The sequence below is a fragment of the Rhinoraja longicauda genome, chromosome 5, assembly GCF_053455715.1.
Source record: "Rhinoraja longicauda isolate Sanriku21f chromosome 5, sRhiLon1.1, whole genome shotgun sequence".
In the NCBI taxonomy this organism is placed as follows: domain Eukaryota; kingdom Metazoa; phylum Chordata; class Chondrichthyes; order Rajiformes; family Arhynchobatidae; genus Rhinoraja; species Rhinoraja longicauda.
Genome location: NC_135957.1, coordinates 26,838,865 through 26,856,492, shown reverse-complemented (window position 1 = coordinate 26,856,492; position 17,628 = coordinate 26,838,865). Strand labels below are relative to the sequence as shown.

At 43.0% G+C, this 17,628-nt stretch overlaps 1 protein-coding gene across 1 annotated transcript; it reads left to right on the top strand.

Moving 5' to 3' along the window:
- Positions 1-1,739: 1,739 nt before the first annotated feature.
- On the top strand, positions 1,740-3,779 carry LOC144593950 (protein FAM110C-like). The gene has a single exon (XM_078400083.1). The coding sequence runs from the start codon at positions 2,097-2,099 to the stop codon at positions 3,441-3,443; it is 1,347 nt and encodes a 448-aa protein (XP_078256209.1). The 5' UTR covers positions 1,740-2,096; the 3' UTR covers positions 3,444-3,779.
- Positions 3,780-17,628: the final 13,849 nt, after the last annotated feature.

The following is a 17,628-nucleotide window of genomic DNA, read 5'->3' as shown; positions in this document are numbered from 1 at the left end:
GAATCTCATAACCTTGTGCCAAAACAACAAAAAATCCTCAATGTCAGCACGACAAAGGTGATCGTGATTGACCTCATGAAGTGGAAAAAGTGCACACACCCTAGTATACATTGATGGCGCCGAAATAGAAATGGTCGAAAGCTTCAGGTTCTTAGGAGTAAATATCACCAGCAATTTGTCCTGGACCAGCCACTTCGACGCAACGGCTAAGAAAGCACACCAACGCCTCTACTTCCTTCAAAGGCTTAGGAGGTTCAACATGTCCCGAACAACTCTCACCAACTTCTACAGTGCCGTAGGAAAATATTTTATCGGGATGCATCACAGCTTGATTTGGGAACAGCTCCATCTTTCCATTGACTCCATCTTCACCACGCAGCCTCGGCAAGGCCACCAGCATAATCAACAACCAGTCTCATCCCAGTCACTCCCTCTTCTCCCCTCTCCATCAGGCGAGAGGTACAGAAAACACTTACCTCCAGTTTCAGGGACAGTTTCTTCCCAGCTGTTATCAGGCAACTGAATCGTCCCTTCGCCAGCTAGAATGAGGTTCAGACCCACCATCTACCTCATTGGAGACCTTTGAACTATATTTAATCAGATTTTATCAGAATTTATCTTGCACTAAAAATATACCCTTCACACTGTGAACGGCTTGATTGGAATCGTGTAGTCTTCTGGTTGACTGGATAGCACGCAAAAAGAAACTTTTCACTGTGTCTCAGTACATGTAACAATAATAAACTAAACAACGCTGTTGCCATGGTAGTGGACAAGAGCAGCTTGTATCAAGCTTAATGAGATACATATCAACATCTACAACTTACTATCACGGTGGGCATCTAGTAGAGCTGCTGCTGCTGCCCCCACCACCCCACCACCCCACCAATCCTGCAAGTCGCATTCAAATAAAAGACATTGAATTATTCTTGGCTGTGGCTCAACTGATGCGATATCTTATTTAAACAGTTCTCCATACGAGGACGTAAACGGAAGTAGACTGGTCGCAGGTCATCCTACCATAGGTCGAACCATTAGGTCCCCCGCCTGAAGATTATTCCCGGTGTATGTAAGGAAATCCATACTTCAGTACAGATAACTAACAATGGAAATGTTCATCCCTTTGCCTGCTCACACATGTATTTTCCAGCAAGAGATCGCGTTGCTGCCTCAAGTCACACTCAGCAAGATCAGTTTACATGTGTGCAGAATGGCCGCTCAGCTTGAATCATGAAGTCTTGTGTTTTACTCACTGGCTTCGATCACATATTTAAAATTTAATTTGATGTTGGCTATCAACTTTGTATTAACTTTCTATTAAATTTGCAAGTTATTCCTTGTTATCACTTCAGGATTGATCCAAGTAAAGTAATATTGATCACTGAATCCTCTCTGAACTTTATCAGAACTTCATCAAATGTAGAATTAGCATTTCCCACCTGGTATTAAACGCTGTAACGAAGTGGCAGCAGTAGCAAAAGTAGGAAGTCATTTATTCTTTATTTTAAGTTAAGTGCTAACCTAGAAGAATTCGATTAACAAACATTAGCATAATCGATATATGTCTCGTAGTTTTATCTTAAAGTAAACTTTCTTTGTTAGTTTGCAAAAAATAACGAGCTTTGCGTATTTGCTATCGGCTTGTGATTTGCTATCTTTGCTTACTTAGAAGTGGAGAAGCTGACGGAAAATAATCCACGCAAACGTTAATTAGTCTCTCCTTGTTTAGGTAACGTCAAGTCTCGTCCCATCCCTGTTGCATTACACAATTTGCTTGCTCCCAGATGATGTCATTGAGCCCCGGAGCTGGGAGCTGAGACCTGATTTGCTGTGTTTCATTGCAAGGGAGACGGCCTCTCACAAGGTGAATGTTGTGAAAGACAGCGCCAGCTTCAGCAGAAGTCGACAGCTGGTGACAGCACCACCTGCCGTGTGCCACTGCCCTGGACTGTGGAATCGGGGATAGGAAGTTAACAACAAGCAAACAACCAAAGAAAATAAACAAGAGCAAGAGAGGTGAACATTGTGGAGAACGTGTGCTACTTCGCGGCTGTGAAAACGTGTTTGTCGTCCCTCGTTGGCTGGATCAGAGTAAGATGCCGAGCGAGATCGCGCCCACTGCAAGCATGCCGCCCGAGGCAAGCGTCTCTCTACCGCTCAGGCTCCTGACCAAAGGTCCCGGCTACCTCCGCAGTCAAATGGAGGGGGACAGGCGGAGTCGCCAGAGCGCTGTGGAGAGACTGGCTGCCGACAAGGCCAAGTACGTGAAGAGCCAGGCGGCGAGGGAGTGCAAAGTGGAGCCCAGTGGTTTGGGCAGCTCTGCGTCCGAGGGAGGCAGCAGCAGCGGCAGCGGGGCCAGCAGCAACACGAAGACTTACCTGTGCGCCGGCAGCCCCCAGCACAGCGGGCACAGCGGGCAGCCGGGGCTCCCGCCCGACATCGTGCGTCGCTCCAGCTCCAAGAGGCTGCTCAGGCCCGACTCGCTGGTCATGTACCGGCAGAAGTGCGAGTTCGTGCGGGGAGCGAAGGCCACCAGCAGCGCCCGCAGTTTCAAGGGCGGTGGCGGCCTGGTCCGGCGGCTGCTGCCCGGCTCTGCCGGCCGGGGGGACAAGCAGCAGCGGCCGGCAGCGGGGGCAGCAACGTCGGAAGGTGGGAAACTAGCAGAGGGTACAGAGACTGCAGCACCTCAGGGTGCACAGGTAACCACACCAACAGCACTCCGGGGAGAAACAGCAGCCTCGTCAGCAGCACCCCAGGGTGCACAAGTAACTACACCAGCAGCGCCCAAGGGTGCACAGGTAACCACTCCAGCAGCAATCCACGATGCACAAGTAACCACTCCAGCAGCGCCCCTGGAAGCACCAGCAACCTCGCCAGCAGCGCCCCAGGGTGCCCAAGTAACCGCGCCAGCAGCGCCCCAGGGTGCACAACTAACCACTCCAGCAGCGCCCCAGGGTGCACAAGTAACCGCGCCAGCAGCGCCCCAGGGTGCCCAAGTAACCACTCCAGCAGCGCCCCGAGAGGCAACAACAGGTCGCCCCAAGGAGCCGCTCAAGCGGCGGGTCGGTGAAGGCGGGTTGCGGCGCTCGCACTCCGACCTCAGCTGTCGCTTCTCCCGAGCCTGCTCGGGCTTGGACAGTTTCTTCGAGCACTGCGGACTGGAGCCCGAGGTGATCGACAACCTGGCCGGGGAGAAGTTTGCCGCCGACGCCGCCTTCGAAAGCCTTGCCCTGAAGTTTCGCAGCGTGAGCTGCCCAGACTCGGAGAGTGAGCCGTCCCGGCACAGCAGCAGCGACAGCGGCAACGAGCAGCTCCGGGGGAAGAACAAGCCCCCGCCCTCTGCCCTCTCGGTCATCGAGCGCAACGCCAGGGTCATCCAGTGGCTGTACGGCTGCAAGAGGGCCAAGGAGCCCAAAGGCAAAGCTCCCTCTGTCCTGGTGTAGAATGGGCACATCGGACTCACTCGGCGACAATATCGGCTGATTCGGGATGAGGACTTCCTCCTCGATCCATCTGTGCATTGTAAGATCGGAAGGAGCCTTCGTGCTTAGGAGAGAAGAGGATGCCCAGAAAACATGCTGTTGGGGTCCTGCAGCGAAAGCTGCAAGAACTATGGTGGCAACGGCGCGGATTTGGGGGGAACAACAGGTGATTTCAGATGGGGTTAGTGTTTCCCGCCCCAACCACTCCTCTCATCGCAAGTGACTTATAAAGACTGATAAAGCGTAGTCTCCGCTACGCAATGGGAAATTATTTGAAATAAATAACACTTTTTGACATATACTATGATGGGCTGAATTTCGGGTCTTACGGAGCAAAGATTCGGGTAACTATGTTGTTATATCGTTATTTCATTGTGTTAATCAGTCTTCTCAAGAAACTAAGCAGGAAGTTGAGTGTGAACATTAAATTAACTTGTCGAAGTTGTCACTTGTCAAGTTTCACTTTCTCCATGAAAAATAAACTGGCAAAGCTCTCACGCCTGTTGGCAAATACCACTGCGGTGTAATTCAAGAGTTTGATTGTCATGTGCACCGTGACCGGAAGAATGAAATTCACAGGCCATTACCTGCTTCAACTGGTTCAGTTACAGACTCTTCCTTTTCATATCAAGTAAAATGGTTTCCAACTTCACTTTCTTTCAAGACAATGTTAAAGTTTTGAATATTCTTTTCATGATCTTACCTGGAGGGAGTTACCTGCCACCTAGATTTAAAACTTGTATTTTTATATATATTGCAGAGATTAATTCTATTTTATCTTTTAAAAGAGTTTACATTTTAAAGGATGGTATCACAAAATGCTGGAGTAACTCAGCGGGTCAGGCAGCATCTCTGGAGAGAAGGAATGGGTGACGTTTCGGGTCGAGACCCTTCTTCAGACTGATGTGGTCCCATCAGTCTGAAGAAGGGTCTCGACCCGAAACCTCATCCATTCCTTCTCTCCAGAGTTGCTGCCTGACCTGCTGAGTTACTCCAGCATTTTGTGATACCTTCGATTTGTACCAGCATCTGCAGTTATTTTCCTACATTTTAAAGGATAGTGCCATCTACAAAAGTTTTCTGTTTGGATTGTTTTAATCTACCAATCCTTTGTTATTTGAAATATATATTTAAAACTCTATAGTAGAAATATATTACAGTGGTGCAGGTCATTTCTTTGAAATGTTGAGTGACATGTGCCACTGATCACAAAAGCTGGAATGTTTTCACCTCAAATATATTTTGAAAAAACATTTTTGGGGCTATGGGGGAAGAGCAAGGAATTGGGAATTACAGATCACAGTAATGTACTCATCCCAGTTTAGTTTGATGGGCTGAATGGTCTCTATATTATACACATTCTATGACTCTGAAAATGGTTTACTAATTTAAGTGGAGTCAGAAGGATCTACAGATGCTGGAATCTTGAGTAAAACATAAAAGTGCTGGTGTGACTCAGCAGGTCAGGCAGCACCTCTGGCGGACATGGTAGGCAGCATTTCAGGTCGGGATCCTTCAGACCAGTTCTATATCCTATTTTCCAATCACTTCAACAGGCTGGAGATATTTCCTAGTTACTTATTATTCCTCTGGGACTAAGCATTGGAGAGGATTGGAATAATTTAGTAATTTATTCATAGTGTTTGTAACTGACACCTCTCCCAAAGGCAAAGACGAACAGTAGACACAAAATGCTGGAGTAACTCAGCAGGACAGGTAGAGGAATGGGTGACGTATCGGGCCAAGACCCTTCTTCAGACTGATGACGGGAGTGGGCGGGACAGAGACAGTAAGACTGGTGGGAGAACTGGGAAGGGGAGGGGATGAAGAAAGAGGGAAAGCAAGGGCTATTTGAAGTTAGAGAAGCCAATGTTCAAACTGCTGGGGTGTAAGCTACCCAAGCGAAATATGAGGTGCTGTTCCTCCAATTTGTGCTGGGCCTCACTCTGACAATGGAGGAGGCCCAGGACAGAAAGGTCAGATTGGGAATGGGAGGGAGAGTTAAAGTGCTAAGCAACTGGGATATCAGGTAGGTTAAGGCAGACTGTACGGAGGTGTTCAGCGAAACGATCGCCGAGCCTGTGCTTGGTCTCGCCGATGTACAGGAGTTGACACCAGGAACAGCGGATACAGTAGATGAGGTTGGAGGAGGTGCAAGTGAACCTCTGCCTCACCTGGAAAAACTGTCGGGGTCCTTGGAAGGAGTCGAAGAGGGAGGTAAAGGGACATATGTTGCAACTCCTGCAGTTGCAGGGGAAACTACCTGGGGAAGGGGTGGTTTGGGTGGGAAGGGACGAGTTGACCAGGGAGTTTCGGAGGGAACGGTCTCTGGAGAAAGCAGAAAGGGGTGAAGATGGGAAGATGTGGCCAGCAGTGGGGGTTCGACTGGAATCATACCTCACTATCGTGACACAGTCTGATGGTAGATAATCCCAAGCAGGTTACTTTGAGGTTGCTTTGAAAGATTTTTACATTGTTAATGCAGAGCTGTGTTGTTGACATCGTCTTGGTACACTGTTGATATTTTGAACTTTTAATGTCTAGATAGTTTAAGCTTGATCTCAGGTTTTGTTCCTGCCAGCTTCATAAAAAGAACAAACTCCATTCACATTCCCAATGAGAGAAAGCTTTGCTTAAACTGACTAGAAGAGGTGACCAGACATTGTTTGTATGTTTACCTGAGGTCTCTCTCAGAAGAATTTTGATCAGTCAGTTGACGACTCCAAAATTGGAGGAATTGCAAACAATGAGGAAGGCTGTCACAAGATTCAGTGGGCTATAGATAAGCTGCAGAAATGGACAGGGCATGGCAGCTGGAGTTTAATCCAAGCAAGTGTGAGGTATTGTAGTTTGGGAGGTTGAATGTAAGCAGGGAGCAGACAATTAATGGCAAGACCCTTAATAGTCACAAGGGATTGATTGCCCACATGATGGATTGTCACTTTTATAGACGATCTGTCAGACGAATGGCATTAACAGTTGAAATTAGTGATTTGTGTGTTAACTTCAATGTTCACTCACACCAACACCTCCCCAAATATTGATTACAGGTGTTACTGGAGAGTCAAGTATCAATTCTGCTGTATTCAAAGCACGTGAATCTAATCATTCAGATATACTGTGAGTAGTCACTGGAAATACAAGACTGGCACCCTTTAAAGACATTTATTGTTAATATGCAGCCCAAAATTGAACTGCTTACATCTTTTGATGTGAATATTAATTGAATTTTCACAGAAGACAGAGGGTTGTGGTGGAAAGTAGATACACCAAAATTGGAGGAGTTACAGACAATGAGTAAGGCTGTCAGAAGATACAATAGGATCTAGATAAACTGCAGAAATACATGGAGCAATGGCAGCTGGAGTTTAATCCAAGCAAGTGCGAGGTGTTGCACTTTGGAAGGTTGAATGTAGGGCGAGAGTAGACCTTTAATGGCAAGATCCTTAATCTCATTGATGTGCGGAGGGATCTTGGAGCTTTGGTTTTTTAATTCTCAAATATTTGATTGCTTTATTGTAAATAATGTAGGTCACCAGATAGGAGAACAATATGCCTTTAATAGATGACAGTTAATATAAAAATGGTTTCCACCCTCTGCAGAAATTAAGTTCTCCTTTATTTATATTCTGATTGCACAAAGTCTGATAAATGTTTCCATTGGACTACTCCTGCACCTATTGTCTCTTGTCTATTGACATGAAAATAAATAAAAACTGCTTACACTGAAAATTTTAAACTATAACAGAAAATGCTAGCAACACTGAGTCAGAATCTGTGGGAAGAGAAACAGAGTCAATGCTTCAGTTCTCCGTGTCCTATTTTGTTCAAGTTTAGTTTATCTTAGAGATACAGCGCGAAAACAGGCCCTTTGGCCCATCGAGTCCGTGCTGACCTGCGACTCCCGCACAGCTATACTATCCTACACACAAGGGACAAATTACAATTTTTCCATGCCAATTAACTACAAACCTGTACATCTTTGGAGTGACTCTGAAAATATGATGAAGGGTCTCTGACTTGAAACATTAACTCTGTTTCTCTTCCCACAGATGTGGCCTGACCTACTGAGTATTTCCAGCATATTATTTCCAGGTCTTTATCTTTAGAATTGAATTCAATATGCCAAATTGCCTTATACTATCAGCTGCCTAGTGCAACCAGACACAGAATCATTCCCAACATGTCATTGTTTTGTATGAATCAGTGCATGGGAAGTTTTCACTTGGCTTAAGGACGCTGAGGAATGGCTGGCTTCTGTCTGTGGCACCCCATCCAACCTGTTCTGTCTTGGAATGGAAAATTAAATGTGAGAAGAAAAAGTAAGGGTAAATCATGTCATGTAAATCTTTGACACGGTTAAAAGCAATTGTAAACAGCTAAGAGTTTACAAAAACAAGATAGGCAATCCACAACCGTGACTGCTAGAGATATCACCTTTCATTCTACATGCTAATCAATGCCCATATGTCGAGTTACTTTGTGGCTGTGTACTGAGGGCACAGTCATTGTGTTTTATAAACACTCACTGGAGTTGCCTTGCCAACACTAGATATGAGAAAAAAAAATTCATCTCTTATGGAAGATTTTCAATTCTGCCGAAAATATCTGCAAACTGTTATTCCTGTCTGGACTTTCGCTGGATACATTTCTATCAGCACTAAGTCTCTAGAGATTCATTAAACTCTTCAGAAGATTGTTTGCTGTACATTGTAATCTTTCTGTTTGATAGTTTATAAACAGAGGCATTGTGAAAGGATTTTGCCCAACAGATCGAAAACCATTTATTGATGTTAATAGGTTCCACTTTTTAAAATAAAAACGAACCACCTACAAAACATACTTTTATAAATTCAAATAAGAATTGATTGCATCAATGAATGTTTGGGGGACAACTAACATTGTCAAGTTTATTCATCATTTGCAGTTTTAAAATTTGTCCTCAACTTAGCCATTTTAAATTAAATTTTAAACTAAAAATGAAACTAAGAGGACTGCAGGTCTATACATTTTGTTAAATATGCATTGTCAATTAATTCACATCTCAGCTAATCTTGAATTGCTTTCAGCCTCAGTTATCAATTGCATTTCCCTTGACCAGAAAATAAATTGGGATGTTTCCATCAGAGTATACTTGCAATCATTAAATAGTGGAATATGCAAATAGAAGGGTACAAACTAACTTGCAGATCTTGTGATCATATGTTCACATTTCCTGCTTCAGGCGCAACAGTGGAAAGTTGATTTGGTTGGTTCTCCAACAAAGTGGTCACAGAAAAGCTGCTCATCCTTTTTCAACATAAAGTTTCTATTTATTTCAGTCCTCTTCCCCATTTCATCTTCAGTATGTTTTTTGAAAGAAATAATTCTGGCTGGGAATGATGAATTAAAATATTTGTCACCAGAATTATTCAAACTATTATTTATCCATATTAGGTGACTGGATATTTTAAAATGAAACTATGTAAGTATTCGTGAATGTAGAGGAAATTTCTAATCTACTTAGGATGGCACAGTGGAGCGCCAGTAGAGTTGCTGCCTTACAGCGCCAAAGACCCAGGTTTGATCCCGCCTATGGGCGCTGTCTGTACGGAATTTGTCCAATCTCTCTGTGACCACGTGGATTTTCTCCAAGTGCTCTGGTTTCCTCCTACATTCTAAAGATGTACAGGTTTGTAGGCTAATTGGCTTCTGTAAATTGTCCCTAGTGTGTCGGATAGAACTAATGCATGGGTGACCGTTGGACAGCACGGACTCAATGAGCCTGTTTCCACGCTGTATCTCTAAACTAAACTACAGATGGACACAAAAAGCTGGAGTAACTCAGCGGGACCAACTCAGTAAGGCAGCATCGCTGGAGAGAAGGAATGGGTGATGTTTTGAAGAAGGGTCTCGACCTGAAACATCGCCCATTCCTTCTCTCCAGAGATGCTGTCTGTCCCACTGAGTTACTCCAGCTTTTTGTGTCTATCTTCGATTTAAACCAGCATCTGCAGTTCATTCATACACATAAACTAAACTACTGTACATTGAGATAAATAATCAGTATTTAAGATTATACCAGACATACCAGCAGATTGTTTGCAGGAGAAGGAACTAACAGAAAGTAGGATGTTTTAAAAGTGTGCTGACAAGAGTTCAGGGCATGCATGTTTCTGTTAGAGTAAAGGGCAAGGCAGATGGGCATAAGGAAGCTTGGATGACGAGTGAAATTGAGGCTCTGGTCAAGAATAAGAAGGAGCCATGGGACTGGTATAGGCAGCTGGAATCAAGTGTATCCCTGCAGTAGCTTCGGAAATTGAGGAGCACATGAAAGAAGGAAATCAGCAGGGCAAAAAGGGGGTAGGAGATAGCTCTGGCATATAATATTAAGGATAAACCAAAGTGATTTTATGTGCATTAAGGGAAAAAGACTAACCTGAGAATCAACCCTCAGGAATCAAAGAGGTAATCTCTGTGTGGAGAGACTGGTGAGGTGCCAGAGGACTGGAGGGAAACGGTGTGCCTCTATTTAAGAAGGGCTGCAGGGGAAAGCCTGGGAACCATTGGCCAGTGAGTCTAACATCTGTGGTCAGAAAGTTATTAGAGAGTATTCTCTATTTTAAATTATTACGAAAAGCAGCTTTTCATGTCTGGTATATGTTGTTATAATCTTAAATACTGATTATCTCAATGCACAGTAGTTTAGTTTATGTGTAGGAAGGAACTGCATTGTAAGATACAAATGCATTGATAGACAAGGGCTGATTAGGGGTAGCACGGTTTTGTATGTGAGATCATGTCTCACGAATCTGATTGACTTTTTTGACGATGTAACCAAAAAGGTTGATGAGGGCAGAGCTGTAGACATTGTCTATATGGATTTAGGTAAGGCATTTGTCACGGTTCCAGAGGGTAGGCTGATCTGGAAGATTAGATCACATGGGATTCAGGGAGAGTTGGCCGTCATGGAAGGAAGCAGAGGGTGATGGTGGAAGGTTTTTTGAACAGGAGGCCTGTGACTAGTGGTGTGCCTTAAGGATTGGTGCTGGGCCCATTGCTATTTGTGGTTTATATCCACAATTTAGATGAGAACGTACAGGCATGATAAGTATATTGATGACACAAAAGTGGTTGGTATCGTAGATAGTGAAGATGGTTATCAAAGTTTACAGCAGAATCTTGATCAGTTGGGAAAATGGGCTGAGGAATGATTAATGGAGTTTAATGCAGATAAATGTGAGGTTTTGCATTTTGGGAAGTCTAACCAGGTCAGGACCTTTACAGTGCATGCAGGACTGGAGAGTGTTGCAGAGCAGAATAATCTAGGAATGCATGTACTGAGTTCATTGAAAGTGACATTGCAGGTAGATATATTGGTCAAGAAGCCTTTCAGTTCATTAGCCTTTTGGCACCTTCTGAGCCTCTGGCACTCAGTTCAATATGAGGTAAATTGAAGTCACTCACCATAACATCTTTGCATGATCTGCCTACATTAAGAACAATCCTCAGGGTTAACATGTGCAGACATTAGGGAAAGCTGTGTGGACCATCTGATGCAGAGACAGTGTGGAAGAATTGAATTGAATACATTTTATTAGCCAAGAATGTATACATACAAGGAATTTGCCTTGGTGCTCAGCTGACAAGTAACAACACGAGATACAGTAGACAATTCAGAATAAAACATAGTTTAAACATGTGAAGAATTAAATAAAATACCAGAGCAAAAAGGGGGCTACAGACTTTTGGCGGTTGAGTAGAGCTACTGCTCGTGGGAAAAAAAGCTGTTTTTATGTCTGGCTGTGGCAGTTTTGACAGTCCAGAGTCGCCTTCCAGAGGGAAGTGCTTCAAAGAGTTTGTGGCCAGGGTGAGAGGGGTCAGAGATGATCTTACCCGCTCGCTTCCTGGCCCTTGCAGTGTACAGTTCGTCGATGGGGGGAAGGTTGCAGCCAACAACCTTCTCAGCTGATTGAACGATGCGCTGCAGCATCCGGATGTCATGCTTGGTGGCTGAGCCAAACCAGACCATGATGGAGAAGGTGAGGACAGACTCTGCGATGGCAGTATAAAACTGGACCATCATTGCCTGTGGCAGATTGTGTTTTCTCAGCTGCCGCAGGAAGTACATCCTCTGTTGTGCCTTTTTGACTGTGGAGTCGATGGTGGTCTCCCATTTAAGGTCCCTGGAGATTATGGTTCCAAAGAACTTAAATGACTCCACAGATGTGACTGTGGTGTTGTTGATGGTGAGGGAGGGGAGGGGGAGCTCTCATAAAGTCTACAATCAATTCCACTGTCTTAAGAGCATTGAGCTCCAGGAAGTGCACCTATTGAGACAAATGGAAAACATGTAATTCAGCTCTTTTCACTCTATTCTTTCACTAACATCCCTGTTCAGCGCCTAACGTCAAAACTAATTTGACTTCATATATGTTGTTAGATTAAAATCTAACCACTTAACTTCATCCCTGCCTTCCTTTTAGTTTTAGAGGAAAGGTCAAGTACATTCTAAGTGGGTCAAAGGGTCTGTTTCTTTACAGTTCCTCTCCATGATAGATGTAACAAGGTCAGTATGTGTGATGTTATTATATATCAAAACAAATACAGTAATGTTTATTTAGCTTGTGCTGCAGAGGACTGACTGCATACTGTATTTCCATAAAGTTGACTTTGATTTTCCATGGCAACTTTAGCAAATTCTGTGCATTCTTGAATATATATATATATATATATATATATATATATATATCGTGTATATGGTTCATAGCAGATCACACATAAATGATGAGCATTAGTAAAATAGTGACTGTAGAGAAAAGCAAATTGCATCTTTCCATTGATCCAGTTATTTTCTAGAAACATTAGCAAATTCTTCAGTGCATAAAATAAGTTTGGTGGACCTTAAATTCATGCATGGTAAACCTCAGGAGATACAAGTAACAGCAGATGTTGGGTAACAAAAAAAAGACACACAGTTCTGGGGTAACTCAGCTGCTCAGACAGCATCTCTGGAGAACATGGACAGGTGACATTTCGGGTTGAGACCTTTCTTCAGACTGATTGCAGTGGGAGGGGAAGAGGAGAAACCTGAAAGAGAGATGGGGCAGGATAATGTCTGGCAAGAGATAGGTGGGTGGGGGGGGGGGGGGGGGGGGGGTGCTAGGCAGGTAGGTGGACAAAGACCAGAAATGAAAAAACAAAAGGTGTGAAAGATAAGGATAGATGCAAATTGCAAAGCCAAAGAAATATAGGCGGTAGGGGAGAAATGGGTTTGAGTCCACGTGGGGCACATGGAAGGGGGGGGGGGGGGGGGGTGGAAGGGAAAAAGAGGGGTCGTTTGTGGATTAGTTACCAAACATTGGGGAATTTATTGTTCATACTGTTAGGTTGTGAGCTAACCATTCTAATTCCACTTCCTATTCCCATAATAGCCTTTCTATCCTAGGCTTCCATTGCCAGAGTGAGTCCAAACGGAAACTGAAGGAACTGCACCCCATATTCCACTTGGGTGGCTTATAATATCCAATTTGTCCAATGTCCAATAGCTTACTTTGTTCTGCGATCTGCCCCACCCCATCACCTGTACCCACCTATCACTTGCTATCAAAGATACTAGAGGAGCAAGATAGACCCCTTGATCCTAAAAACCGTAGTATGTCATGGCACCATTTTAGTAGGCAGAAACTTGCAGAAACATTTAAAAAGAAAAATAACAAAAATCTGTGAATTGATAGATCAGATATATTCTGCATTTTAATGGTATCATCACGCATATTGTTCCCCCAAAACACTGATTACACTGCGAGAGGCATAGCAAACGGCGGGTTTTGACTACTAAAATGGCAGACGTTACGCTCCTTTGCCTACTACACTTCAGTATAGGCAATTTCAATGGAGTGGTTCATCTTGTTCCTCTAGTATCTTTGCTTGCGATGTCCTGCCCATCCTCTCTTCCAGTTTTCTCCCTCTCTTCTCATACAGCCCCCAGTCTGAGAATGGGGGGTCCAATCAGTCTGAAGAAGGGTTTCTCCAGCACTTTATGTCTTTTTTTTTCTGTATTTCTCATCCATTCTACCATAATGTTGTGAAAAAGCAGTAATTAATCAATTTAGAAATGTGCTCAAAATATATTTTCTATTTAACTGCTGATAAATATTTTCTTTCGGAGTTATCGATTATCTTCAGAAGCATGCTCAAGGGAAAGGACTCTAGACATAACAATTCCTTTGTAACATTAGCAATTTATCTCTAAACTGCTTTCCCTTAGAATGACAATGTTGTGTTTCAAAATCCTCATTCAGTTCTACTTACCCACTCTGACTCACAGTTTCCAGAGTCATTTGCAAATGCAGAAGCTGCTCATTATTCACGTATTTTTTTCATGACAAATTAAACCACTGAATTAGGATGATTTTGACAGCGGCTACTCTTCCCAGCGTTCAACTTTAGTTGGAACGTACTGGAGGAAATATACTGGGAAAGGAAGCATTCCGCTGCAAGCTTTGCAAGGAAATCCATGGATATTCCAACCTCTGCAGCCCTTCCCCTGCCCCCATCTTGTACTCCCAATATGATAGGAATAGAACCATACTCCTGACCGCTAGACTGTCATAGGCTGCAGTCTTCTGCTGCTAACTTCACAATCCTACCCACTGAGCTAGCGCGACTCTACATGCACTTGTTTAATTGTTCTATGGGCAACACCTGAACATCCCACATTCCTAGCCTTGTCGCTTGTACTGCATGTTGTGGTGATAATATTGTTGAGATATGTCAAGGAACATGCTGCCAGTATTTTTTTTTTGCCAGGTCTGTGGTCTTGCTTTTCAAAATATAATTTTCCCCAATTAACGTGGCTGCACAATGATGTAGAGGTAGAGCTGCTGCCTCAGTGTCAGTGACCCGGGTTCGATTCTGGTTGCTGTCTGTACGGAGTTTGTACGATCTCCCTGTGACCACGTGGGTTTCGGGGAGCTCCAGTTTTCTCCCACATCCCAAAGATGTTTGGTTTGTAGGTTAATTGGCTTCTGTAAATTGCCTGATGTGCAGGATGCGAAAATGGTATAACATAGAATGAATGTACAGGAGGTCGGCGTGGATGCGGTGGACTGAAGAGTCTGTTTCCATCCTGTATCTCTAAAATAAATTCTAAACTAAATTCATGAATTTTATGCTTGCCTTCATCCAAAAATAGGTCCAGAGATATGAGAAGAAATCCTTTTTTTTCTCCTGTATTTCACCTTGAACCTTCATGGTTGCAAGACAGAGTTAAGAAGTGAGGCTGGGTTGAAAGAGATATACTTTAATAAGGGAACTGATGACATTTAAAATGTCACCGTTTGATGCAATTTAATATATGGATTGTATTAACACGAGTAATTAACAGAAGATTAGGTGACTTCACTGCTGAGCAATTAAGGGCAGTGCTGTGTTTTTTTAAATTGTTTGATCAGATTAATGATTTAACATTTACTTATAAACATCTCATGATTAAGTGACTTAAGGGCAGCTGCTGCTCCAAGTCCTGCTATCAAATAAATCACTATCTTCTTTTATGCTGTTGGTGTAAACTGAGAATTAAAAACATTTTTTCAGATTTCGCTGACCAGTTCTAAACTCTATGATAAGCCTGATAGTGATGGAAGGTGGGAGAATGCAATTAGCCACAATTAGCACACTTCTAGTTCTGATAATGGGCTTATGGGCAGGTTAATTGTGAAACAGTTATCAAGAAAGCTTCAAAAGATAATCATATGTAAGATTTGTCTGATGAAATCAAAGTAACCAGGTCAATAATTGTTTTACTTCAGCTGATGAGCCTTTGGGCGAGATACCGGTCCCACCGTCCGATGCGTTGCCCTCAGAACCCAGACAATGAAAATTCATTATGGAGGACCAACGGAATTCTAACGCACTCAGAGCAACTTGTGGCAGAACCCGTGTCCACAGAGTTATACGGCAGAGAAAGAGGATCTTTCTGACCATAAAGTACCTAACTACACTAATACGTTTTACCAGTAGCTCGCCAAGTATTTTCACACTCCCAAAAAATCTACTATGCCTTGACATTCAAATGCACTTTAGTTTTAAAGATACAGCATGGAAAGAGGACTTTTGACCCACCAAGTCCATGCCGACCATCAATCACCCATTCACACTCGTTCTATGTTATCCCACTTTCTCATCCACTCCCTACACACTTGGGGCAATTAACAGAGGCCAATTAACCTGTCAACCCATGCGTCTTTGGGACGTGAAAGGAAACTGGAGCACCTAGAGGAAACGCATGCGATGACAGGGAAAACATGCAAACTCCACACAGATCCCAAGGTCGGGATCGAACCTGGATCTCAACTCTACCAGCTTTGCCACTGTGCCACCCCCAGCTCGAGCAGATATCATTCTTGTTCACAACATGTGATCAAAAACATGAACAGGGTAGAAAATAAGTCACCAATATGAGATAAGGCATAGGAAGGACAGAAACCACAGTTAACTGGCAATAACTGGTGCAGGTAGAATTTGTAGCCTAGTTTGATTGAACTCCAGAGATTAAACAAAAACAAATTTCCACAATTCCACAAATTTCTTGGCATGATTTTGGCTTGCTAACAGATCTATTTTGTGCCATAAACGTTACCTGCTAGCATCACATATTCAACACATTATGGTATTAAAGAACATGTAAATATATACCCCCAAACTCTAAAAAGTTATAAAACAAAAAAAAGTGTTTTATCTCCCCCTTGTGGTGACTGACAGTGCCGACAATATTGACATTGCAAGTTCAAAATATTATCATCAGGCACTTCATCGAATTGTTGCTTTCTCTGAAACCTGACCTTGAACACCATTACTTTAGCATGTGTCCTAATCATATTGAAACACATTTCTCCCCATGTACTAAACCTATGTCCTTTAGTTTTGGATATCTTTGCTCTGAGTCAATATCTCCCACTACCTATCCTATCTATGACACTGATCATTGTTACACTTTAATCATGTCTTGGCCTCAGTCACTCTAAGAAACACAAACATATCACAAGGGAATGTGAGAAGATTCATTTGAACTGACTAGTTGGCTTGAATTGGTTATGATAGTGAAAATGAAGAATTCTGTGTCACTTTGAGTCAAGAGTGCTTAATAGAACAATAACATTCTTACCTACAGCAGCATAATAAGCCTGCAACAACATACACAGGGATAATATATAATAACCATCAAAACAAATAATTAAATTGCACGAGGGAGATCGTGTCTTGCAATTAAATTGGACAATAGATTATTTACAACTCCTTTACAACACAGATCTGTGATGGGAACAATTAAAGAGCACACCTGTGTTACAACATATCATAAAAGGTTCATTAAAAAAATGCATTCTATCAAATTAACAGCCTCGTAAGTCAATGTTGCTAAATGGTTGAACATCAATTGATTGAATGTTTACAGTAACATCGAAGCACATTTACCAAACAGTAGAAAACCTGGCAAATGCATGAACTAGAAACAGAGTCAGCCAAACAAAATACACTGACCTAGAAATTCAACCATGCATTGCAATGTTTATTATGTGCACTCTCTGATAGAATTTTTATGAAGGTAAGGAAATCCAGTACTGCAGCAATGCTTGATAACTATCTTTGCTATCTACTCCACCACCAACTTTAGTATCATCTGCAAACTTACTAACCATGCCTTGTATATTGACATCCAAAGCAATGATAAAAACCACAAACAGCAATGAGCTCAGCACGGATCCTTGAGGCACATCACTAATCACAGGCCTCTAGTCTGAAAAACAACCTTCCACTATCACCCTCTGCTTCCTCCCACAAAGAAAATTATCTGTCGAATCAGCTGGCTCTCCTTGAATCCAATGTGGTTTAACCTTCCGGAGCAGCCCACCATGCGGAACCTTATCAAATGCCTTATGAAGTCCATCCACCCAACACCTATGGCTTTGCCCTTGTTATTCTTTTTAATTCTTCAAAAACTCAATCAAATTGTAAGACACAATCTCCCTCATACAAAACCATGCTGACTATCTCTAATCAGCCCCTTTTCATCTAAAGCATATTTATCCTCTCCCTCAAAATCCTCTCCAGTAACATGCCCACCACAGATGTTAGGCTCGCTGGTATTTTTCATGTAAACTAATCA

Coding starts and splice junctions, on each gene's coding strand:
- LOC144593950 (XM_078400083.1), top strand. CDS start 2,097: ATGCCGAGCGAGATCGCGCCCACTGCAAGCATGCCGCCCGAGGCAAGC.